Below are 25,046 nucleotides of genomic sequence, written 5' to 3' on the forward strand. Positions count from 1 at the left end.
CAACAAGTTCACAAAGATGATTTAAGTCATATAAGGTAATTCAAGGATGTTGACGTGTTCATGTTTCTGCTAAGTTTGGTTCTAATTCGTTATTTGAGTCATGATTGACAGCTGAGACTGATTTATGATTGGTTGAGACCTCAGTAGAGTGGCTCCACCCCTCTTTGCAGTCTTTGACTCCAAACACACAAGATGGCAGGGTTTGAATTCAGGATATTTTGGCTGGATAGTGTGAGGAAGCACCATCTTTAATAGCAGCGGACATCCTGCATTAAATATCCTAAAGACAACAACACCAGGTTGACAAAGATAGTTTCCCTGGGAACACTCACTCTCCTCCGACATGTCGTGTTCCTCTGCTTCTCTCTCCATCTCTTTGCACCATCCCTCCAGCCGCTTGGTTTCATTGTGGAGGAGCTGCATGAACCAGCTGCCGTCCCTGCGGAGGGGGGACACGCGGCCGGCCTCGGTGCCGTCCATGCCGGGCCCCACCAGCCAGGGCTCGGGCTGCGGACTGGACGGCCCACTGGACGGCCGGTAGTCCTCCCTGTAGCTGAACAGGCCCTGCGTGCGCACCGTGCGGATGGCCCCGTACTGCGTCGGCGTGCTCGGCTCCGAGTGGCGACCGAAGCCGCCGCCAAACTGCAGGCCCTTGTCCTCCATGGAGGGAAAGCCCTCCAGCTCCATGTCTGCTTGCACAGCAGTGGTCACGCTGTTTGAGCGCTTGAACCGCCCATGCCTGACAAGGACAGCGATGAAATGTTAATTCGCTCCCTTGAGAATAAAGAAGAATGTGTTTTGTCCGTGCTACTGACCGTTTGTGATCCTCCACCTGGATCCCGATTGAATGGAACTGAGGAAGGGCTTTACTTTCTGACTCCGAGTCGGTCACAGTTTCCACCTGGAGAAGACGCACAGCAGAACACTTTCAAGTCACCACACATCGCGAACGCTCAAAAGAACAAACACACTGCTCAGTTAGATTGTTTATTTTAAAACAAAGGCAGGTGTGCTGGTTTGGAGAAGGACTCGTATCATCTCCCACAATCAACTCTTTGAAAACCATTGCACCGATTGTTTCATACATACATCATACATCTCTGCCTTTCATAATCCTTCTCAAACCTATAAGTGCTAAACAAGGACCACAAGGGCAAATGGCAGTCAGGAGTGAAGTATCACCCCCCTGCTCATCCTTCCTGCTCTGCAGAGCACAGCTGATAAACCAACAGTCAGCGCCACTGGAAGAAAACCAGCACTTTTATGTAAGAATCAGAGACCAGAGCTGCCTGGTCCCTGGGGAACGTTTGGTGCTTTCCCAGGTTTCAGATCCACGTCTCCAGAGACTCAATGAGCAGCCCCGTTGTTCTTGGTCGAGAGTCTTTGGGGATTCTGGTACAAGACGTAGCTGTACGACACAATCCTTTAGGTGGATGTCTGTTTCGTTATCGACACGGCATCCATTTTAAACAACTGGACACATTTTCTTGGACTCGGGAACAGCATAGTTCACACAGGCACCTACGTCCAACCACTGAGGACTCTCGCCTTTAGAATAGGAAGGAGGAACCTAGGTTGTCAGAGTGACTCTTTGATTCTGTGTGGAGCTCTCGTTTACCTCAGCTGGTAGATATCACTCTTCACTACTCCTCCAGGTAATACATGTGTAAAGTTAAACAGGACTTTGAGACCTTGAAGTTCACACTGACTGGTACATTTGGGGAATTGATCACATCTCTTAAATAACGAAGATTAGCTCATTTGCACTCTTGTAGTTGTAGATGTGGACCTACTGTAAGTTATCCATGAAACATCAACCTCTTCTGTCATCTCTGTTAATGTATTTTTTTCCATCCAGAGTGATTCATTGTGACATCTACCAAAAAATCCATTGTAATTTTCTTCTTTGGAGAAAAAAAAACCTATTTTTCTGATTTAAAATGAATGACTGAGAGCCCAGAGGTGTTTTTACAGTTGCACAGCTCTCCTACATGTTGACATTCTGAATATCAAACTGAGGGAGACAGAGAGGACTGGTATAATTGGAATGAAAGCTGAGTGGTGAGTGAGGAGAGAGCAGAAGTCAGTTTGTTACCTGTATCCCGATGGAGGAACGTGGGGTTTTGAGGTACTCCTCGGCCTTGGACACCAGCACTGCTTTGTCGCATGTCTGGACGGAGGTGTGGCTGCCCGAGGATGCGTGCCTCTTGCCTGCTGCTGACTCCATGGCCATGGTGACCGCCTTGGTGCTGTCCAGGCTGTCCGTGGAGCTGTAGATGGGACGGCCGAGGCTGTCCGTGGTCCACAGACCGCCCCGTGGATGCCTGCCCTCCTGGTAGGCATCTTGGGTGGACTCTGTACTGCTCTGGGCTGTCACAGAGATAAGAGGCTTGGTGGTGGAGCGCGGGGGCACAGGAGGTGGAGTCTTCTTGTAACTAGGAGGATATGATACCGCTGGATAGCACAAGCAGGATGAAAGGACGAGGACAAGGCAAGACAGGGGTAGAGGGTAAAATAAAACATGAGAATGAAAAATGTGGCCAGAAGCGGACAAGTGCTGCAGTCACCTGTGTCACACCGTGTGTGAGCATGATGACAGAGTCGGGGTTAGAGCTTTCAAAGCAAGGGGAGTGTCACTAAGGTGAAAAGCAACAGCAGCTCTGTAACATGTCTGTGTGTTTACTGCAGGAAATGAAATTAAGGATTATGGGAAAGATTTGCTCTCTAGTGCCAATGAGAGTTTGATGGTAATCCATCCAGATGGACCTCACAGCAGAACTCTGCCAACTTCACTTGCTTTCATGATAAAACTCTGATGTCACATGTAATTGTTCAGGGGAGAAAAAGTTTTAAATAATGGAAAAGAGATTAGGATTCATTTAAATTCACAGAAAAATAAACTGAAATTTAGATTTCAAGCTTGTCTTTGTTTTCTAGAGCAAAATGTGACGAAGTAACTGAGCTGATTATTAACTATTTTTACTCTTAAATTATTAAACCTAATTACTTGAGGAATAAAAGCAAGACGAAACGTGATTCCAAAATAAATTAAAATAATTCTGTTAAGAAATTAAGTTTGCTCCTTTAAACTTTATTTCTAACAACTTAGAAACACTGAATAAAATTATCTTTTTTACACTGAATAAAAAAATATATTCTGCACTTAAGGTTAGAAAAATCTAAATGAATCACAGAGTAAAAGTCGTCTGTGAATCATGGCTCAAACTTTCTTTTGTGACACCTTTAACAACCGTTATGAACCTGAAGCTTCTCCCAGATTCTCTCACTCTCGGTCCTTTACTCATCCCCATCCATTATTTATAAGAGTTACCTAATGCAGCAAGAATCTGTGCTTCAAACTCTTACTGTTTACAAGTGGGTGCAGACACAGCCCCTAACATTGTGCCCACACACCTCACAGATACGTATACTAATGCACGCCACTTTGAACCATACAGGTAATTAAATGCATAGAAGAAATCCCAGTGAAGTCTGTGAAGCTAAATCCAGTCAGAGACTTGACTTGCTTCCCACTTGAAGGGGCTGCAGTTCTGCAAGACGCGGTGGGTGGAGACCGAACTGAAAAGAGCGGTGACTCAGCTGGTATGCAACACCATACATTCTATTTATATACGTTGACTTACTTCCTAAAGGAAACACGTAACAGACTGCTTGGTACTAAAAACTGAAAAACATCCACATATTCATATATATATATAAATACTCTAGTATCTGTATTTCTTGCAGTTACCTTGCATTAAATTCTAATTTGGCTGTAATTATAATGTTAATATATCTGTAGCCTTGCACTCATGTAACTGATTTGGATTAAAAACTCTTTGTCCTTTTTGAATCAGGCAAATCAGATCATAGAACTGCAGGAGGATATGAAATGGTTCCAACGTGAGGTTAAAGTACCTTCCTCATCATATTTTTTAAACAACATGTGAAGTATCTTGTTTATCAGATTCACCCACACTGTTACAAATTCAGGTTTCGGTCCAAACAGTTTTAGAGAGGTTGCTGCTGTTCGTGTGAAAAATATCACAAACACCTCTCTGCACAGTGAAATACAAAAGAGTTCAACAAGGTCATTAACCACTTCCTCCAAATATATCATTGTTGAATGGAACAAAAAAACATTCTGACCTTGATGAAGGCGATTTAGCGCAGGACGGTTTTATTTAGACTGGATTCGTTTTATATGCTGTACCTCCATTTTAGTTAGTTTTACCCATTTAGTGTGATTATGATGTGTATTTTTAGTTTGTTAAAAATACTGTATATATAAAAAAGGTAAAAACACTGTAAAGATCCTTATATACAGTGTAATAAATTATAGTTCCTAACTTATTTGACTCCTGAATGACATTACCTTCAGACGTCCATCCTGTTTAACTGAGTCGCTCCGCTTGGCGTTTTAAAATTAAAGTGAGGAATTTAGTTTCTCAACTGAATGAAACACTGTGGATGTGACCTCGTCCAATTAGAATAACTTAACAGCTTCTCTTCTGCTGACACATGCAAAGTAACTTTTAATTGTTTCCAGACTCCAATTGTGTAAGAAGGAAATCTTTGATGGAGATGGATGACAATTTAAAAACTGAATTAGTTGTTCCCCGTTCCAGATGCATCAGGGAGACCAGTAAATACAAGTTAACAGTTTGATTGCCGATATGAAACTGGAGCATTATAATCTCCTCAAATGTGTCTAAACCTCTCGCCTCCACTGTCTCGTACCTAAGAGATATTATGTACCTTCTTCCAATTGTTTTCAATCGAGATTCGTGACTCAACCATGTGGGCTGAAGGTGGCGCTGCGGAGGAAAGGTCACCGAGTTTTCCAAAGTGGTCTTGAATGTGCAAATATGCCCAGTCACATAAGCTCCTCTGTAGAAGCAATGAATGAGTGTACTCCCACTGCAGGATAATGGTAAATACTCTAAATGAGCCTGTCATCAGACTGGAGGATGACTCAGCACTACACGGCTGCCCCTGCTCTTCATTCACACTCTTTTGTGCTCGACTAAACGAGCTGACATTCAGGGGCAGATTTGTTGCCTCGCACGCCTTTGTTAATATGCCGGGAATAATCACAGAATTATTAGCTTAAGTTGTTGCTGTTCAGCGAAGACCTTTAATTTGCTGACTCCTCTGCTGAGAGAAAAAAAAAAGGACATTATAATATATATTGCAATAACATTGACTGGACAGCAGATGTCCTTCGATGTAGACTCTACATTATTTACCCTGGACTCTCTCGGAGTAATACTGGATCATATCAGGACTGAATTTCTCAAGTACTGATAGTGAAGAGTATCGTGTGTGTATATCAAAATCCTCATAAATATCGTGGAGCTCAAACTGCACGGTGAGGCTTAGAAAATAAAAGCCTTCATCAAAGTAAATCCAAAAAGTTTTTGAGAGAAACGCACAAACCTGTGAGATGAATTTTTACTTTACTACTACAAAATCCAACAGAGCTATTGTTAGATATAATATGACATTATTAGCTTATCTGATATTTTACGAGCGTTTTAACATAATACAGGAGAAACAATGAGTCTAGATTATACTACATTGATTTTAGGAGGCAGTGAAATGTTGCGTAATTGGTTTTTAAAGTTTTACGGATGTTTCAATATACTTTTTTCAATTTAAAACCAGATGCTGTTTTGCAATGTATAATTTTCAGGATTATGAGCAAACATTTGGCACCCAAAGAAATACTATGTGTCTCCCACCTATTTCCTAAGTAGACGTCCACATTTATTTACTTTTGTCCGTGTGCTTATTTTTCTAGCAACCCATGGATGTATGGCTGCAGCTGAAATGTGTTTTTTTAGCGGAGATAAGAGCCAGTGAGGTGGAGAGGAGAAGAGATGGAGACAGACTGGTTACCTGGAGGAGGCTGAGCGCGGTCCACGCTGCAGGAAGTAGGGAGACGAAACTGAATCCCTGCAAGGAGCAAGCACCACCAGTTACTAACGGACCAGTACAGGCATCTTCATCATTCACACTGATGCACTACAGGTCTAAAGCTCATTAAACACAGGATGTTTTCTGCTTATTTATCCAGTTGCTAAATAAGTAACAGGCAGAAGGAGAGAGAGAAACACACAAGCTGAATGTAGAGATTTAAAAATGGGTCATATTATTGTTTTTTTTCTGGATGCACTTGGAGAAAATGCATCTTGCCCTTTAATGATTTCACATAGTATAAATGAGTTCCCTGCTTCTCTGTTTACGGGATTATTACAGATTGTTTTGGTTCACACTCATAATTCAGCATTTGTCGTGTTTCAGTCTCAAAACGCAGACAAATATTCTAATGGAACTGACACAATTTGCAACTTGATGGGCAAAACTCCTCCGCAACAATTTCTCAAGAGGTGCCTCAACCTTGTTTACATGTTAATATCAAGGTTTTTGTATATGTACATTGTACATTTGAATATGAATATTTCTAGATTTTGTACTTGTTGCTGTTTGTTGCCTCCAAAAACATTGTATTGCTTCATAAAGCAATCAACAGAATCACTATCCAAAGCTTTAACCTTTGATTAATCAAGGAATTTTGCCCATTTGCATTGCCATATTATACATATTATCTAAAGATCAATCCATACTTATCGATTACTTATTTAAACATACAGTACATTTGAATCTGAAAACACAGCTTCACCTTATCATGTTATATAGACATATAAAACACAGAGTAGAAGTTATTTAAACATTCATATGAAACCAAGTTGTGATCAACTTTTTTTTATAACTTAAGGGTCTAATGAAGCCATTAGAATTATTACTATTACAAATTTAGATGGTGAGATGGTTTATTATTTTCTGATCCGTGGATATTGTCAATACTTTTGTTCAAGCAGTACAGTGTCTCTTCTGAGAGAGTGTTTGGAGACTAAAGCCAACTCGAACTCTAATTTACAGACAGAGACTAAGAAGAAGAGGCAATAGCAAGTAATTATAATCAAGTGGTAAATTAGCCACTCTACTACTGTGGCAAAAATACCAAAAACGTGACCTTAAATTGGAAAATTTAAGTCGGCTTTTTGTCGTGTTAACAGAAATGAAGATAAGACGTCTGGAAACATAGAAAATCTGACAAAATGTCCTGAGAGAACCATGTTTTTAAACTAAAAATCAAGTGTTGCATGTTGTACTTTGAAACTCTTAATTTACGTGAAGTGCAATATTGAATTAAAATCCCTTCTTCCATCTGTTATATGTACTAGAGAATGTCGGAACTATAACTACTGTACTTGCATGGACTTCATGTAAAGTCTGACCTAAAGTCAATATTTTCGGTGCAGAGAATAAGTAACAGACTTTCACTTTTTTCAAAAACACCCCCTCAAACCTTTTTTTCTCCTCTGTGGTCAAGGCTTAAAATTTTCAGAAAACTTGATGCAATAGTTCTGACCGCGTCTGGTCTCCAGGCCGACTCCCTCCGTTTCTGCTCTTGCCAGAGTTGCGGACTCAGACTGGCAGAGGCGCTGGTGAAATGCGACTCTTACTCAGCTCGGGGGGGGGGGGGGGTGGTGGCGTAATGACGTGCAATGACTGACAAGCTGTGCACATGAGCATGGGGGCCGAGAATGTGACCGGGTGAATGTAGCATGTCTGAAGGCTACACTAGTTTTGTTGGACATGTATTTTATAAACCATGTTAACCATGGAAATAATTGGAAAAAGTTCTTATTCATTGTATTTGAATTCATATCTTGCTAAATCTATTTAATTTAAAGCCTAAAAATCTCATCCTACAATTTTATCTGGTTTCAGTATCATTATTTTGAACTTTGTATTTTACGTAATCGCATTAATATCAAGATATAAATGCGGAACATTTTACTAATATGAGGTAATTTACTAATTTTACTATTGATGAAAATTATACTGCAATAATTGCTGATATTGTTTTATTGGCCGTCCCTTTTCACTGGGCACTTTACAACATATTTAATGTGAAAATAATTGAGAATAAAAAGTATCTACCCCTGCAGATCTTGATTGGCACCAGTACAATGTCTCCTCAGTTATGACTCCTGGATTCAATCCAAATTAAATCCTACTTGTACTGAAATGGTCTGAAATGGCCTTTTCTCCTGTTGAAGGAATCCCTCTTATAAAACTGTATTTTCTTGAATAATGCATGTGCCCGACTGAATTACATCTCTCTTTAGTCTGTGCGTTTTGCCACAGGCAGAATAAATTACTAGTAAAAGGAACACAGCAATAGAGAACTGACTTTGGGGACTTTATCCTCGTTTCAGGGTAACTACACCTGACCTGACCACTGAGTACTTCCTCAGGCTTCAGCTTGATTATGATGCTGATGGTTTGCAAAGATGAGTGGATGGGTCGGTAAATGGGCTCATGAATGCATGGATGATTTGACATAGGACAATTAGCAGGACTCGAGTGTGTATACGTCGAGAATCCCAGCTAATTCCGCTGGATGTACGAAATTTAAACTAGGTTTGTGTAGCTCTTATTTTGTTTTCCAAGAGCTGTACACTACACGAGCATGTTGTTCATAGCCACATACATATATACATACAGTGGTGATGCCCCCATGGATGCAAGGTGGGTTTACTTTTTATGTATGGTAATTCACAACAAACCAATACAAATCAATGGCCTGCCCCAATCATGAGGTAGAGGTCAGCGTCCCGAATAAATCCTCCACAAAGATTTACCTTCTGCAAACGTCACGAGATTCTTATAGCGTATTTTGAAAGAGCCCCTCGAGTATTTTCATTGTACCCTGTATTCACAGCTCCTCTAATAAAACAAAATGACATATTGGTCTTTTTGCTGCTGTTACTTACAAGTAGCTGGGTTTAAAAGATCCTTTTTATTGAATGTATCACTAGTTTGAATAAATCTCCAAAACCTAAAGTTCATTAGGTTTGGTGAGTGTCTACTTTGCTCTGATGGTGGCGTGGTAGAGGAAACGTCTAGGGTTCACTAAAACCTTTATGGGGACGTGAATATCTATATCTTCAATATGTTGCTTTGTCGGAAAGACGACTTCCAAACCTCTGCTGCTAATGAGGTCGTTAAAGTAGTAGAACCCAATATATCTACAAGTAAAATAATATATATGCAGGATTTTGTGCAGACTGGGTGATTTCCAACTATAGAGAGAATACTTTTCAGTATCCATCACCCTCCACCTTAGAATTAAGAGTATTGTATGACTATTATTGAATAATATTGCTCTAAAAAGGTATTTTCCACGAGCATTAAAACCAGATTCATGATATCAGCTAAAAGCAGCATTGATTTGCGGTGGTTTGAAGAACAAAGCCGTCACGTTGGTCGTAACCTGCCTTGCTGCATTCCAGGACATTTCAAATAAAGACGCACGGCCGTGAGCTGACCGTATTCCTCGCCCTCCGCTCAAAGAAAACTGATACAATGGTTAAAGCAAGAGGGTGAATCACTACTAGAACCAATGAATTTGAACAAAACTGTAATATTAAAACATAACGAATAAAAACAAACCAAATAAACAAATAAAAAAACTCTATGCATGTTTTCAATTGAAGTATATTCCAGTTGTGCCGTAGAGATTTTAAGTGGAACATTTGAATATTGTGTCTCGTTGCCAATGCCAGTGTGTTTTCAGTGTTAACGTAACACAAGGCAAACATGTTACTTCTGTTCTTTTTGGTTTGTTAAACTCAATATGCAACTTCTCCACAAGCATCATCTTGTAAAATCTACTTGATTCAATGTGGGGAACAGATGAAAACATTTAAATGTATTCAACGTACTCAGTGAGTGGGGACAGTAGCTGCAACTTCATGATGCATCTTATTCTTCTAACGGGTGGAAAATGTGGATGAGTCGGACAAAATGTATGAAAAACTGTATTAACAACATATATAAAAGAATACAGAATAAAGCGGTTCCCTACCAGACCTACCGTACTCTCTACGCCCCCCAGCTAAGCTACGGACGCCTACAATGGGGGGGAAAAATAGAAAAAGGAAAAAAGAAAAACCAAAATAAAAATATGATAACTCAGTAAAAAAAAAAAGAAGCAAGGCATAATAGAGAGGAGTCAAAGTAAAAAGACAGACAGCCAGACCCATGCTGTGTACTTGTTGTGCGTCAGGTTGTGTAGACGACTCACTACGGACATGCTACAAGTCAGTTTCATCTTTGGACGCCATCGTAAAGCTATGACCCCCATTTTTTGTCATTAAAATTACCATAAACATAAGCATCATAAACATTTTAATCCATTGTTTTATATCAATTTATGAAAAATACATAAGGCCAATAAAAGTTGTCAAATGAAAAAGAAATTCACAAGAAACACCACGATAAGCGGAAAAAAACAAAACAAATAAAAAAAATATCACATGTCACATTTCATTCGTTGAACAAAATAAGCGTACGCTAACAAATGCCGGCTTAACTGTGGTTTTCAAAAGAATGCTTTAGAACTTTTGGACAAAATCTGATTCACTGAACAATGCAGTCTGAGATCCCTGAAAGTTGCAATGTGAGTGACGTCGGACAGAGGAACACGTGGATCTCTGTGGAACTGGGAATTAAATTGCAGGAAGTATTGCACATGGGTAAGAAAAGGTAGTTCTACTGAAGCAGTGATTACAGGTTCAGACGAGATCAGATTCCATGGGGGGGGGGGCACAGTTGTTGCATCAGATCTCTGGATGACAAAAAAAAAGATGTCGACAAAAACTCAAATTGGGAAGTTGACTACGTTCTGTTCAGAATTTCTCTCACAAACAATTACATATTTCATCGCACAACAATATGGTTGCATTGTCAAAAAATATCTTTAAATTACCCTTCGTTTCTTTCTTAAGTATTTTTTTTTAAGGATAATAGCTTTCTTTGATTTTAGTAGTTAGATCAATATCTGTAATTCTGCTGCATTTCAACTTTTTTTGAGGGAAGAGTCATTATTTTCTTTGGGCTAAATGATGGAATGATGTTGAGACATTGGGTTTAAATGTATTCAGAGTATTGGGTGAGTTCCGTGGCATCAGTCAGTCACTAGTTCCATTTGATGTAAATTCATTACAATGTATTTGCACAGCATTTCCAATTATATTGTCTGTACAAGTCAATAACTTTTTTTTTTTTTTTTTTAAATCTGTGATGCACTTATGATTGTTCATTTCTTCTGTGTATAATGTTTAACGAAGCACACGTATGCTACAAGATGGCAGAAATCTCAGGAATCTCACCAACAACCCCTCAGACGCTCGTACACCTCGAAGCTCAGATGAGAGCAGTGGCAATGACACGGCTGCTTTGCAGGAAAACACTGAAACAGCCGCTAGTCTTGCCCGGGGCTCATGCAAGAAAATAAAATCAAAAACAAAATGAAAGAGATATTTCATTTTTCTAAAAGAGCCGCTGATATTTTTCTGTCAACATCAAAAATCCATTCCTGGCATTGACGACTTGCGTGAAGGTTTAACGTAAAACACCTAATATCTATAACTGTAAATATTCAGATGACGTAAAAATACAACAAATAACATACGCCTTGCATAGAATGAATGAATGTAGATTTGAGACATCGTGATTTGGTGGTCCTCAGCACCTATAAGTTACTTTGCATTCCCCAAACGATGGGAATAGATGGAAAGTAAGGAACACCACTGCATTCCCCTCTTAGTTATTCGAAAAGCAAAAATATGAAGACAAGCCTTTCCAAAGTTTTTTCTCTTTTTTTAATATATACTGTATATATATATATATATATGTATTTATATATTAAAACGATTATAGGCTAAATGTTGTCACAGTCATATGCCTTTCACTGAAATTAGTCATGATTTATTCTAACCTGACCTTTGGCTGGTCTGCGATGGAAAAACGCAAAATTCTTTTATTTGGGTTTATAACAATTATAAATAGGTTCTAAGCTTTTTAAAAAAAATGCTTATTCTGTATTGCAAAGAGTGAAGAATGGCAACAATACAGTTGAGTTTATCCTTTATACCTTTTTACTCTTTGTACCGAAACATCAGAGTTATGGATGCCTTGATTCAGTGTTCCTCTGTTACACCAATATTAGATTATCAAGGCAAATGAAATCGTTAGCTCAGACTTTTAGCTCAGGTTCGATGAGATACCGTGACAGATGTGTGGAGTGGAGCTACTGCAAAAACCGAAAAAGGAAAATATCTGCCTTTATTCTTTTTTTTTTTATTTTGTGGCTTTAAATTTGATTCCTTACCTCTGGTACAACCTTTTTATAAATATCATCTTTTTCAAAAATGCCACTTTTTTCTGCAAGAACTGTCTTTTGATCTTGCAAAAAGGATGGAAGTGGATCCACTCTCTCTCTTTATAAAGTGAAAGCTGTAGCCTCTCCTTTATCACAAGTCCTTTTCGCAAGGTTCACATTTCAGTCAGGGGTCTGATACACACAGGCTTTCCATGCTCCTGTGCTGCAGTGATCATCCAGAGATGAGAGCTGTCAAAACTTGGGAGACGTTTGTTGTCGGCCTCAGTTCCAAGGGCCTCCGGATTAACTTTGGTACGCCATGTTGGTGCAACGGGACAAATGGATGAGTGGTGGAGGGGGATGCCAATGACTAGTGAACGACGATAGCTTTATGAGTAACAGACAAAATGAGCAATTGGCCAAATATAGCAGGTGATTGAGGGGTCCCCCCCTCCCACAGGAGCCCAGCTAAGCCATCACTAGTGAGGCGGTGTTAGCACATTCAGTGGTACTGCACTGCACCTCTGGGGACAGGTAGAGGCCCCTCAGAGGGTCTGATTGTCTACTTCTAGGGACCGATGTTTCTTTGTCATCTTCCTGCAGTGATGAACCGGCCCAGCATGAAAAATCCAGTCTTTACCAGAGAAATGTGGCATTTAAAAAAAGGTGAATTTGGTAGAATTCAGTCCATATCTCTGAGGACACTTAACCAAAACTGTAAGTTCAAATCATTACTTGTTAAACGTCTAAAAACAAAGTCGGAGGCATTTGGTTATTATCTGATAACGAATACGCCTCTTGGGCGATCTGACAATATTTTGGAGCTTGTAGTGTAGACGGCAGATATCTGGGTCAAGTCTCCATCTTCCGTTCACTGTTCATAGTCCAACTAGCGATTTGTGTTTTAGGTCTAATCTCTATTAACATCCATAAATGCAGATAAATTAAAAACCAAAGTCTGCTCAAGGTAGAAATATAAACCACAAGGCTAATTCCAGCCCCAAAACTCTTGTGCCTCGCCGTTTATAGAGATTACTCATGGGATCGGTTGGACACTTTACATTCACAGCGCAGTCACCACTGCACGAAAAACCAAAGGTGAAACACCGGTATGAACTACCAACCTCCTTATGAGGCGCATCGGCGGCTGGATGGCGGACGTGATGAAGCAAATGGCGGCAGACCTCAAAGACTGGACAAAGAAAAGTGCTGCGTTTGGTTTAAAACCACAACTCCTGATTTTACCCCTCTCAGCGCCGGCAACACAGTATGTCTATAACTGCAAACAGTACAAGTATTGAATATAAGTTTCTCTATATACAAAATGGTACATTTATATACATGTACAGGAGTTAGGAACACGAATGCAGTTTTGTGCAAGAATGAACTGAAGCCGATACATTCATACTTCGTGATCACTGTGAATCCCCCTTCCCCTTCCACATGTTGTTAGACTATGAAATCACTGTAAACTATTTTTCAGCCGGGGGCCACAGAGCCAGTCGACAGAGCCTCGAGACAGTGTCATCCATCTAATATTCCAGAGAATTGGGCTTTTAAATGTTGTTATTAGGGCTATTATGAGTTATTGTTAGCGCTATCTAATATTTCTTAATTTCTTACTGTTTTTGTGAGCGAGACATTTTTCAGAAAAAGCCCATTTCAACTGGAACTGGCTGCAAAATGGATGAAGGCCATGGCAGAGGAACGCTTTGATTAGAACAACTAAAAAGGAAATTATAGATCAATATATTCATAAATAAATTTGTTCATCTTTAAAGCACTCGTTTTAAAAAACTAGGGTTTTATAAAGTTATTCACAGTTTTTATTCAGTATTCTCAGGAGGTGCTTAAAAGAACGTTTCTACACAAGGAGAAACTGGAATGAACATGAGCTTGAGCTTTTCAAATTCATGTGCAGAAACAGGCCCACTTACTCCTCACCTGACCCGTGGCTGATTCTAGGTCATTCAGCGAACCCTCAGATCTCCAATCGTGTGTTTACTGTAATTGACGTTTCTCTGAAGGTCGGGTATTTAAGACGGTCGAGAGAAGATAATGCTGCACTCGTTGGCACTTGAGGATCTGAACATCAGCCACATTCTCTCTCACATTCCCATGTCACCTCATTCCGGTGTGAAACATAATCATTCTCATTTATTCCGTGGCTAAGCAAGACACTTGTTTTTTAAAGATTGCTTGAACAACATTGTAACCTGTTCAAGAGATGACAGACTCTGTGTCTGCATAGAGTAAAGGGACATCTAAAAACAGCTCTTCCCTGCCTCTCGTGGTCAGTGTCAGGTTTTCACCCTGGCTTCCTCGTCTCGTTTTACAGAATGCGTATGGGAATGGTTAGAATGACATAGACAGGTATGACATGGGCCCACTGGTGTACTTTCTGCTCCATAGTTCTAGACTGGCGCTTCTGTGACCACCCGTGTGGGCACCTGAGTCCGGCTGCTTATGGGGCTTTTTTTTTATGATCTCCCAGGGGAAGTCCTCTATTGGAATCGGGCTGGCAGGGCTGCACGACCCGTCTGGCGTGCTTTCAGGGGTTCCCTCTATGATCTCAATCCGGGGCGGGTCCATGAAATCCATTATGCTGAACGGCGCCGGCTCTGGCTGGCACATCACCGACTTGTCCTGTTTATTCTGTCGAATGGACCAACTGGAGCCTGCTTGGATTCCTATGGACACCCTGTCGTCTGTTTGCGTGGTGCTGTCGCTGCACGGCTCCCGGCACAAAGTCCACATATTGTAGCACTGAGTAAAGTTGAAGAAGTTGCTGTTGAAAGTTTTCAGTTCCCCACAGACGTCCCTTCGCAGCTCTGCCAGCTCATAGCGCATTGCTGAGATTTCATCCTTCCACTGCAGGTTGAAGGCAGCGACCATGTTCGCCGACTCCTTAAAGGCCTGGAGGGCCTGAGGGACCGGGGTCTCAGAGGCGGATACCGGCGAGGCGGAGGGGATCCTGTATGAAGGCGGGGACGCCGGGGGGACGGAGATGGCTGTTATGGTGGAGCTAGTACTGTGCTGGCTGCGACAGGCCATAGTCTCTCTCTCCAGCCTTTCCAGCTCCGCATAGGCAGAGGAGCTAGCACCGTCATCATCGTCTATCATGTCTTCATTTAGTAAAGAGGTCCCATCCACAATATCATATCCCTCTGGAAGAAAAATTTGAATATGCAAACAGAAGGACATTCAACGTGAAAGGAACAGCTGGAGTGTGATTTGATTTGGATTCTCAATCAGAAAGTCAACACATATCTATGGAAAACATACAGTATGTGAGTGGCAAGTAATTCCAATGACATCATTCCCTGTTTGGTTCTAACCCACCACGGACTGGTGTGCAGTCCAAATGTGACTAATATGTAAGAATGTTGTTGGTGGAGTTGATAGCATGTGTTTTAAAGTTTCTAATCATCTGGTGTTCAAGGTTAACTTTTAACAAAATGGCTTTGAGGGTCAGCTGTTATCCTTCCTGAGTGAGTAGAGGAGTACACACCTAACTGTTGTCATGAGACTCACATACTGTAGACTTTTCACGATGTTTTTAACACTGCCTTCTCAGTCATCTCAAGGCTTCTTTCCATCTTTTCACTGCACAGCACAGCGAAGAGTGGAATTAAACACACCAAATGCATCAATCCTTATCAAATGATGAATCCCATTTTTCCCGAGAACCCCTATTTCTCAAGACATATCAAAATGTTGACTGGAAAAAAAATTTGTGCCATTTTGTGCAAAAGAAAAGATGTAAAGGGAGCAGAGGAATCACAACCCACTGGGCCAAGAAGCAGATATGAACCCTATTGAACATATCAGGTCCAAGGTGGCAGATTAGACCGTATGAAGAAAGTAACCCGGCGAGGGGAGGGCCCCCCCCCCCCTTCAGGGCTGCAACCAGGAAGAGGCTGCAATCCCACAGTCAAACACAGCTGACAGACTCGATGCAAACGTTTTTTTTTTAAGATGTCAAATTTTCATGGAAAGAAAGAATAAAGTTTACACATGTACAGCAGACAGATGCTGCTCTCACACATGATTGGAGACAGTGGCGATGCGATAACATTCAGAGCTATTTTATGGTTTGGGTTATGAAGACATTGTGACTGCTGCACACTGTAGGATTTTCACATTTTTAACGGATTTTAAAGTCGTGGGAGACCAGAGACATAACGACTGATCACCTATGTTTAATCTTTTAATCGAGAGAACGCACAAACTTGGGGATTCAGTCGATACGATGAACACGTTTGAAAAAACTTGCGTTATAATAATTAGAATAAAAACAGAGGCGGACTACGGCTTTTTGCGTTTGTTTGTGTAATGTTTTGCACAAACAGGACAGGAAACATTAAACCAGTACTTAAACTGTTCCACAAGTTTGTCCTCAAAACAAACAGAAGTCTTCTAGGCAGCCATTTTCTCGCCCTAATTGGCTATTGCATGTTTTTGCCCGATCGCAGTTCCTTTCTTACTAATTGAGTCTCGCTGATGTCAAACCAAAGTTTGGAAGATTATCCTCTAGTGTGCAGCAGGCACAAGTTTGAGAAGTACATATACACTTATAATGTGGTCTAAGAACACTTAAATAGAGACATGTTAAACAACTCACAAAAGCCAGTATCACATTCATCAATGTCATCAATATTAAGATGCAAAGGTTTTCAGATAAAAATCAGTGTCTGAGGTTTTGTGAGTTGTTTGAAACCGTGTTTGCTACGAGGAAACATAACGGGATATTTTCTACCAGCTCTATTTTATAAACTCTAAGTGGCTATGGTTTTTTTACTGAGAAGGCAGTGCAAAAACACACATATACATAGATATATGTATGCGTGTCAACATTAAAATACCTGCAACAATCATCACTGATGCCTCCAGTTGTTCTTTCCCCCTGGTTATCCTTCAAGAGATGGATGGTCAAATGGAGAGGGGTTTGCTGCTCGGGATCCCTGCCCCACTCAAGGGCCCACTAGCCTCACACGGGGTTTGCTTCATAACGCTTACAATTCAATTATAAACTAGTATTAAATACTAACTTGACAAACGTGATTCCAGGAATCAAATCTTTATCAATTTTACGGCAACTATTCCCTCAGAGGAGTGAAAACCAAATGAGAAATATTATTTACAGTATGTCTTAAACTAGGAGGTGACGGTGCCGCGTGTAACTAATCACCGTCCACTGAACCCTTCCTCTGGTTTACTTTAACCTTATCTGACATGTTGTAGATAAAGCATCCTGCCAATCTTTGAAATACAACTTCACAACACATTCTACAGTCGTTTGGCCTTTTTCGAGCGGACAGATTTGGAGCAGAGACCTAAATGAATAGAGTTCAGCAAATAAGACGGTGGGATTGGAGAACACTTCTTTATCCTTCTGTCACATCGAAGAAATTGCAGATGGAAAAACCCAATTGAAGATGAGAGGAATTCCCGAAAAAACAAAAGTCCAGATTGAACAAGAAAACAAAGCCCACAGAATGAGTTAAAAGTGCAAATGTCTCCAATATTCAATTGACAGAAAAGTGTACAAAAACAATTCAAAATCCAGGTCATAGTATATAAAAATGCACGTAATTAAAGAAAAAAGTTTCAATAGGGTTCATAGCTTTACTCTTGCAGGCAAACACCAAATGCACTTAGTGAGGGAGTTACTGCAGAGACTGCTTGCACAAAGAACCTGAAATGTGTCATTTTAGGGATTGTGTTGCACGCACTGTGTTGCACAAAACCTTGAAGTCCTTGCATGTCGCATTAAAAAAGTACCAGGTAGTTTAAATTGAGTCGTAAACAAAACTCTCTGGTTTCAGAAAAACCATCTGTGAGTTCATGTGTAATTATTACTAACGAAGACATATCCCAAACAAAATGAACTTCTATTTGAAACTTGCCGTTGAAGACCACAATGATTTGGGAGCAAATAAGTTCTGTGATCATGTTTGAATTCCAATTGTTCCGGGAACCGCTGCTCACAAGGTTGAGTTTCATGCAACACAACACAACACTGCAAATAAACGAAGGCCAAGTCAAACTGTGGGAGTAAACCATCAGTGGGCAGATCCTTTGTGCAACCAGTGTGTGTATGTGCACGTGTTCTAGTCTTTGGAGATTGTCGACTTACCTTAAATTGGTTACAAGATTATTTTTTTTTATTTAACGAGGTCAATTGTGAGGTGAGTTGCAAAGCATGTGCTTGTGTGTTGGTGGAACAGAGCAGGGGGAGGACAGGCAGAAGGCTTGTCCGGCGTGTCCTCGCAACACAAATGTGTCAAATAACCTGCCGCTCCCCTACCCCTGGCCTAAGTAACTCAGACGCCTCGCACAACACATATATAACACCACAGTTTAACATGCTCAGGGTAGGGCCTGTTCCTCTTAGGCATGCCATGTGTCGTGGCTGTGTAGTGACGTTGTGTGCTGTGAGCGTGTGCTGCCATCTGATTGTGTTTAGAATGCATCCCCATCCCGCCCGGAGCCCAGTCTGCAGCTTGGCAACACCACAAGTCACCGACCAGAAGCTTGGCTAATGGTGCATGAATCGTGCAAACTAACATACAAGCAAATCCATCTGAACAATCAGGAGAGGGAGGGGTGGGGGGGGGGGGGTATGCAGAGGCAAAAACAAACACACGCACACCAGAGCTTCCAAAGAAAATGAACTGGGATCATTCAGCCCGGCATCTCTGAAGCTCAAGGGTTCCCCACTGTACATATGTAGGTATGTCAGGTTTGTGCGCATGTATTGGATGTATGAGGATATGTGGTCTAAGCCCTCTCTCAATTAGGGGGGGGATTTTTTTTTACCTGTTGTGGATCTGAGAGTTGAAGTGACAGTGGAGGATGTCATTGAAGGCAAGCAGTCGTCATCTTGGGAATAACCAGCCTGAATTGCACGGAGGTAACTGTGGCTTCGAGTGCGGAACGAACCAGGCAGGTCCAAGGCCTCCATGGCCTGGGATTCTACTTCACTAAAAACGGACTCGCAAACTGACTCAAACTGGCCATTGACCTCAGTCTCACTCACCTGAGAGACAAAAACAGGAATAGCAGTCCTTAATTTTTCCTCTTCCTTTCTCTTTCTCACTTTGATTCTTCCCCTTTGCACAGCAAATATGAAGGAGTGTTAGCATTAGGAAATGCCACTGTCACTTCGGACCTTAAACTGAATAAATGTCAAGATCAAATTAGAGAAAGGGCAGACGACAACATCAAAACAATCAGGAAAAGTACTTAAAGCATTTCATTTAACAAACTAGCAAAAACAGTTTCAGTCGTGTATTTTTGTAACTTTAGCAAGTAACAATATTGTAAATTCTATACAAGATGAAAACATTTATTGGTTGTGTATTATTAAAAAGGTGCAATCTACTCAGTTCTGTCATAATCTATGTAACAGTTAGTAAAAATAAGCAGTCGCTTGCTTTAAAACCCTGCCACAGTTCAATAAACATCATATTTTTCTTATTACTTCCGTGTTTAACTTTCTAAATTCTGTTGCAGAGAAGGGACGAGTTTCAATATTACTCAAGAACCTTTTTCTATTATTACCATCGTTAAACATCATCGTTATTAATGATACAATTAGCGTTAGCATCGCTTCTGTTACTCATCCGTACAGAGACTCATTCGCTGGTTGTGTCACAGATCTTCTTACTGTAGCCGCCACGTCTTTTGCCACCAGGGCGCTCGACAACAGACCCGCACAATTCATCCAACTGTATAGTTTCTTAGCAGGGTTTGAAAAAGGGGGGGAGGGAGGGAGGGAGGGGATACCTAAAATGGTTGATGTGTGATGTGAGGTTAGACAATAATAAGTCTCTACTTTGAAACATTAGTTGTTGTCTAAGAAGATAAAGATAAGCCATCTAGCCGGCACGTCACAACAACAGGACAGTGATAATTGGTTTCCAGCAATCCTCGGGGGGGGGGGGCCGAATCAGAACACAGGCTCTCCAGATAAACATTTCCTCGTAGCCCTGAACGCTAGAAATACAAACTGTGAACAACATTAGACTGGGGCTGATTCAGATGTTGTGCTAAAGCAACAAATCTGTCCAAAACAACACAAATCGGTTATTTCCTTTGACTTCAGTTCAGACAGGAAGGGACTACGACTACTCAACGATCAGCTGTTGACCTGCAGTATGGACGCCTGGGGATGTTTTACTGTTTTGCCGGGATGCCCTCAACACGAAGCTTCTATCCACGACACACTTGCTCTCTCCGTCTCGTCGGGTGTCGCGGTGCCATGCGTGTGTTTGGGACTCACCTGGCTGACGCAGCTAGCCTGACTGAGGGTGCTGACTGCGCGCATGTAGCTCTGGTTGCGAGATCGGAAGGGCGGCGGGTGGAAGGAGGCGGGGTCCAGCGTGACACTAGGGTGGGGCCGCATTTCTCTTGTGGTTTGCAAGTGGTAGCCCTGGCTGAAGAAGAGCAAGGGCGGGAAAGAGGGTCGCAGAATTAATAAGGCAAATAGAAAACTGTATTCAAAAGAAATCTAGTGGTTAGAATCTATTGTTGTTTATGGTGTGTCTTCTTTTCTTCTCCAAAGTGATTCTGAGCATTTGAATGACTCATCTCCTCGTGGTATTGTCTGAACCACTGGGATCAACACTGCACTATTTTTAATGACTACAGTTGTTACAGCTTCCAGTCTCGCTCCGAGTTTCCGCTGAGAAAAACAGCAACTCTCATCCCAGAACTGAGACCGCTCGCAGCTGCAATAATAAGACCTTATCCCACTCTTTGCCAGAGGCTAAAAAAAACAAGGGGGTTGAATTGTTTGTGGACAAAAAAGCAGAAGTGATCAGACCCCCGCTGAGACGACGGGAACCAAAATAGCAGCGAGCACCGAGTGGCGGAGGGGATGACGGCTGCATGACGCCTCCCCAGGTTCACAGAATTTGGTTTTAGCTGAAAGCCACACTGCCTGGAAATAAACCAGCACCAGGGAGCAGGTTTCATACGCTGACGATTAAGAAATGATTAGGTAAAGACGGAGAACTCCACGACGTCCAATTTGCTTTTGAAGGATCTTTGAATCTACAATTTGTTGACCACCTACTTCCTTTTTATATTATTAAACCTTGGCCACTGCAGAGACCTTCTGCAGCAAATTAACTGTGTATTTAAACATATTATTAGTAATCAGACTAAATATGCAATTAATTAAAAGTTGCAGCACTTCCACCATAATTAATTCCCCTTTAGTCTGAGCCCATTTAAACCTCTGGAGTCTTACATTGTATGAATTTGACAGTTTTGCCACAGACTTGTCAACAACACTGTGATAGAAACAAAGCACGTCGCCCGTGTAAGATGTTGAGCAAATATTGAACCAGCAGACAAAAAAAAAAAGGTCACAAACCAAAAGTCCATTTCGTGCTGAAACGCTCAGCAGAGCGATACTTTGACTGATCTCATGAAACGGTCATGGATCGAAAGGTTAGCCAACAGTGCTCGGGAGCAGGTTAGTGATGTTGGTATTAAGTAAAAACAAGTAAGAGCAGCCTCACGCAAAATATCAGCTAGATGTAGTTGTCCGGGTATTTGTAAAAGTACATTCTTCCATCTCTCATCGCAGCTGAGTTAAATCTGTATTTCTGTGACAGTAGTAGACAAAGCAGTGAGTCGGTGTTAAATGGAGACAATAAGGCTGAAGCTCTGAATTGATTTATTATTTATTGAAAGAAATGTTTTAGAATTTGTAAAAAAAATATTTTGCATGTACTCCCCCCCCACCTTTAACACTGAATAAATCTTTTCCAGAAACACTAACAGTCGCGTGTCGTCAGTGGATAAAGTGCAGTGAAGCTGTTGCAGATTTGAATTCCAGTCATTCCCCATAAGTAATGGCTTATTCCTTAAAACAACAGTGTGTAGTAGTTTGAGTCCAGTGCTGGATAAATGTCTTTCTGCAGTAAAGACTGAAATCAAGCTGCTGATCAAAGTTATTGGCGTGGCCGTGTCGATGTGACTCACAGGCTTTTAACAGTACTGAAGCTTGAGAAAGTAAACCACTCAGCCAACAACACACCTGACCTCCCTGCCATCATATTTGTGTGTGTGTGTGTGTGTGTGTGTGGGCCTTGGTAATTGTGCGAACACTGAAGTGAACCCGTACTGACCCCATTGTACAGTCTATGTCCCATTTACAGGTTTTTTTGTCAGTTGCAGACCTGTCCTCAGCACTGAGAAGATGCACACTGCAATACAATTTAAGTATGTAGTAATTAACATTTTTATTGCTCCTAAACCCTCCATCAATTCCCGAGCTATTCCTATTAATAATAAGGATCGAGGTTGACTTCACACATAGATCTGGACGTGTTGAGCTGGGCAGCCGGGCCTACCTGTGGGGGTCGAAATGGGCTCTCTGCATGGCTGATTTGAGGACTAGAGCGTCAGGCCGCACGGCCTTCTGGGGGGAGGTCTTGGGGCTGGTGTCAGAGTCGCCACTTTCATCATCCACCTCTCCCATAGCTTTGACGTAGCTGCTGCTGCGCATCCGCCGACAGGGGATCTCCTCGTCTTTGTCGCCGGGGTAACCACTCCACTCGTCCTGGGGAACCTGTGGGAGAGAACACACTGCATTCAATACTACAGACACAACAGTTATTGAACCTATTCCAAGGTCAAAGGTCCGGATTGATCAGTGATAACATTTAATCGACTTCAAGTCAAAATATTAAAATGATATTTGACCTTAGTGGGAGATATTTGCTTGTATTGTTTGCCTGCTTTCAGTTGCTTGAGTGTAGACACAAGAGGTTTATCTCCACATGGAGACACTGATCCAAATGTTCATTGGTCAAGCTGCTGCAGAATGATATATGGTTGTCAAGGATTTCACATTCATTTGATTTATTTGCAGCAGCCAAACACAAGATGAACATTGACTGCCACGTAGAGTACTCATTTAAAAAACTATTTTTTACAATGTCAGATGGGTAAAATCTTATCTTATTGTATAGCTGCACAGAACATTGATTTACTCCTACTCTACACACCCACACAAACAAACACACACACACACACACACACACACACACACACAGACAAACACACACACACACAGACAAACACCTCGAAAATTGACATAATCTGTCATAGTCGGACCGGCCATCGAGAGCTCCGTGCACCACATCGATGGATCATCAAAAAAATCCATAAAGTTTTAACCATTCATATCGTTCGGGTATGCTAGAGTATACTGCATGCATGTATATTCTCATTGGCCAGTCACAATATGTAATTCATCATCACTGATCCAATTCAGTTCCAGAAAAGCTTCATTTCACAAAGTATGTCTTGCAGACTATTTACATTTATACAGTCAAGAGAAATACGATGTTGTATTAAGCGAAAGATAAAATAAGAATTCAATAAATACAATAAAGCTCAAAGCAAAGAGTGTTGAATGTGTGAATCTGTCCCTGTGAGCAGAGTCTGAGAGAATCTATTATTTACGGGATGCAGATTTATAAGGAGTTGAGCAAAGATGCACTTGGTGCATGAAAGTTTGGCCACAGGAAGAGCGCTGGGTGATATTTTGTTTTAAGTGCCACAGCTCTGGGGAGAACCTCTGTTGACATGTTTAGTCGTGCATAGATAACTGGGACACTTTCTCCTGCTGGAGCTCTGGTAATTCCAAGTCCACGGCTGGTGCACAGGTCCCTGAGCCGTCTAAACGCTGTTCTGTGAAGTGCAAGTTTACAGCAGTGTCGTAAGTAGCTCACATACTTTTTGTCTTTTTGGGGACCAGTCATGAACAGGGCCATAATGTCTTAGTGCAGTTAAATACTACATTTTTGTGGAGGATTTATTTTCCCCACCTGGAAGTTGATAAGGCTTTTCTAAGCTGAAGTTGGGTCATCGGCAGCAATTTGTTTTTTCTGCCTCTTTGAGTGCTTTCTCTCAACCAAGTAAATTCTTCTTTCCAGCCTTTACTTTGTGTCTTTGTCCAAATGTGGAGGCTGCCTACTTTTCGGTCTGAGTTCAGCTGAAAATTACGGTTTTACTGGACTCGGAGATGCCGTGTCACAAACTTTATAAATATCAGGTTATAATACTCAAAGATATTGCTTGTTTACTCGAGCCAGTATCTGTGGTGACTTGTTAAATGCTAGTGGAGTACAGATGTACCACGGCCGTTCTGCTCGAAGTCAAAATATCCGGCTTGTACAGTGCACACAAGAGATAGTATTTGCTAGTACAATGGGGCCCAATTAGGCAAACGAGTTTGGGAAATGTATCAGACAAGTAGTGGGATAAGCTCTGGCTTGGTTTTCACTAAACAGAAAATTAAGCTGATTCTCTTCCCTGGTTTCAAGCTCCCCCTCTCACTTCATTCATCTCAGAGCCCTGGTTTCTCAAATTAAACTTCGTGCTTAACCTCGCACCTCCTGTGAGAATCAGATCCAGTGTTTTTTTTCAGTCAAATAAATAAAGTTATTGTTTCACAAAGTGTACGTTAAATGCATTTTTTTTTGTCGTCCATCTTTATAAACACACCATGGGTGAAACACACAACAATTTTTTTTCTTAAATTAGAAATAAAATAGAAATATTTACACAAGATGATTTAAATGAATCACACTGTATTATTTAAATCTGATGTTTTAGTATTTTAAACATTTGAGAAGCTGTTTCACTTTGCTCTTGTATTTCTACCCAGTAAGCATTTTACCAGAACCAACATTTTGTATTTGTAATGTGTGTTATATTTAGTTGGCATAGCTGAAAAAAATAATCCAGCAATTGAAATATGAAAGCCAGAGATAAAACA

At 41.1% G+C, this 25,046-nt stretch overlaps 1 protein-coding gene across 2 annotated transcripts in view; it reads right to left on the reverse strand.

Annotated features, from left to right (window-relative positions):
• The window catches only part of dlgap2b (discs, large (Drosophila) homolog-associated protein 2b), a 35,919-nt gene that overhangs the window by 3,108 nt on the left and 7,765 nt on the right, over nt 1-25,046 (reverse strand). Inside the window, exons 2-7 of one of the 2 annotated variants that reach the window (XM_061092110.1) lie at nt 22,612-22,829; nt 20,529-20,682; nt 19,064-19,283; nt 2,096-2,454; nt 816-901; nt 333-739 (exon numbers count right to left, since the gene is read on the reverse strand). In XM_061092110.1, coding sequence (XP_060948093.1) covers nt 333-739; nt 816-901; nt 2,096-2,454; nt 19,064-19,283; nt 20,529-20,682; nt 22,612-22,829 — 1,444 coding nt within the window. Of the gene's footprint in view, nt 1-332; nt 740-815; nt 902-2,095; nt 2,455-14,596; nt 15,409-19,063; nt 19,284-20,528; nt 20,683-22,611; nt 22,830-25,046 lie in introns of those variants that run through there. The other variant, XM_061092109.1, reaches the window with a different exon arrangement.

The sequence above is a fragment of the Limanda limanda genome, chromosome 18 (genome assembly GCF_963576545.1).
Source record: "Limanda limanda chromosome 18, fLimLim1.1, whole genome shotgun sequence".
Classification (NCBI taxonomy): domain Eukaryota; kingdom Metazoa; phylum Chordata; class Actinopteri; order Pleuronectiformes; family Pleuronectidae; genus Limanda; species Limanda limanda.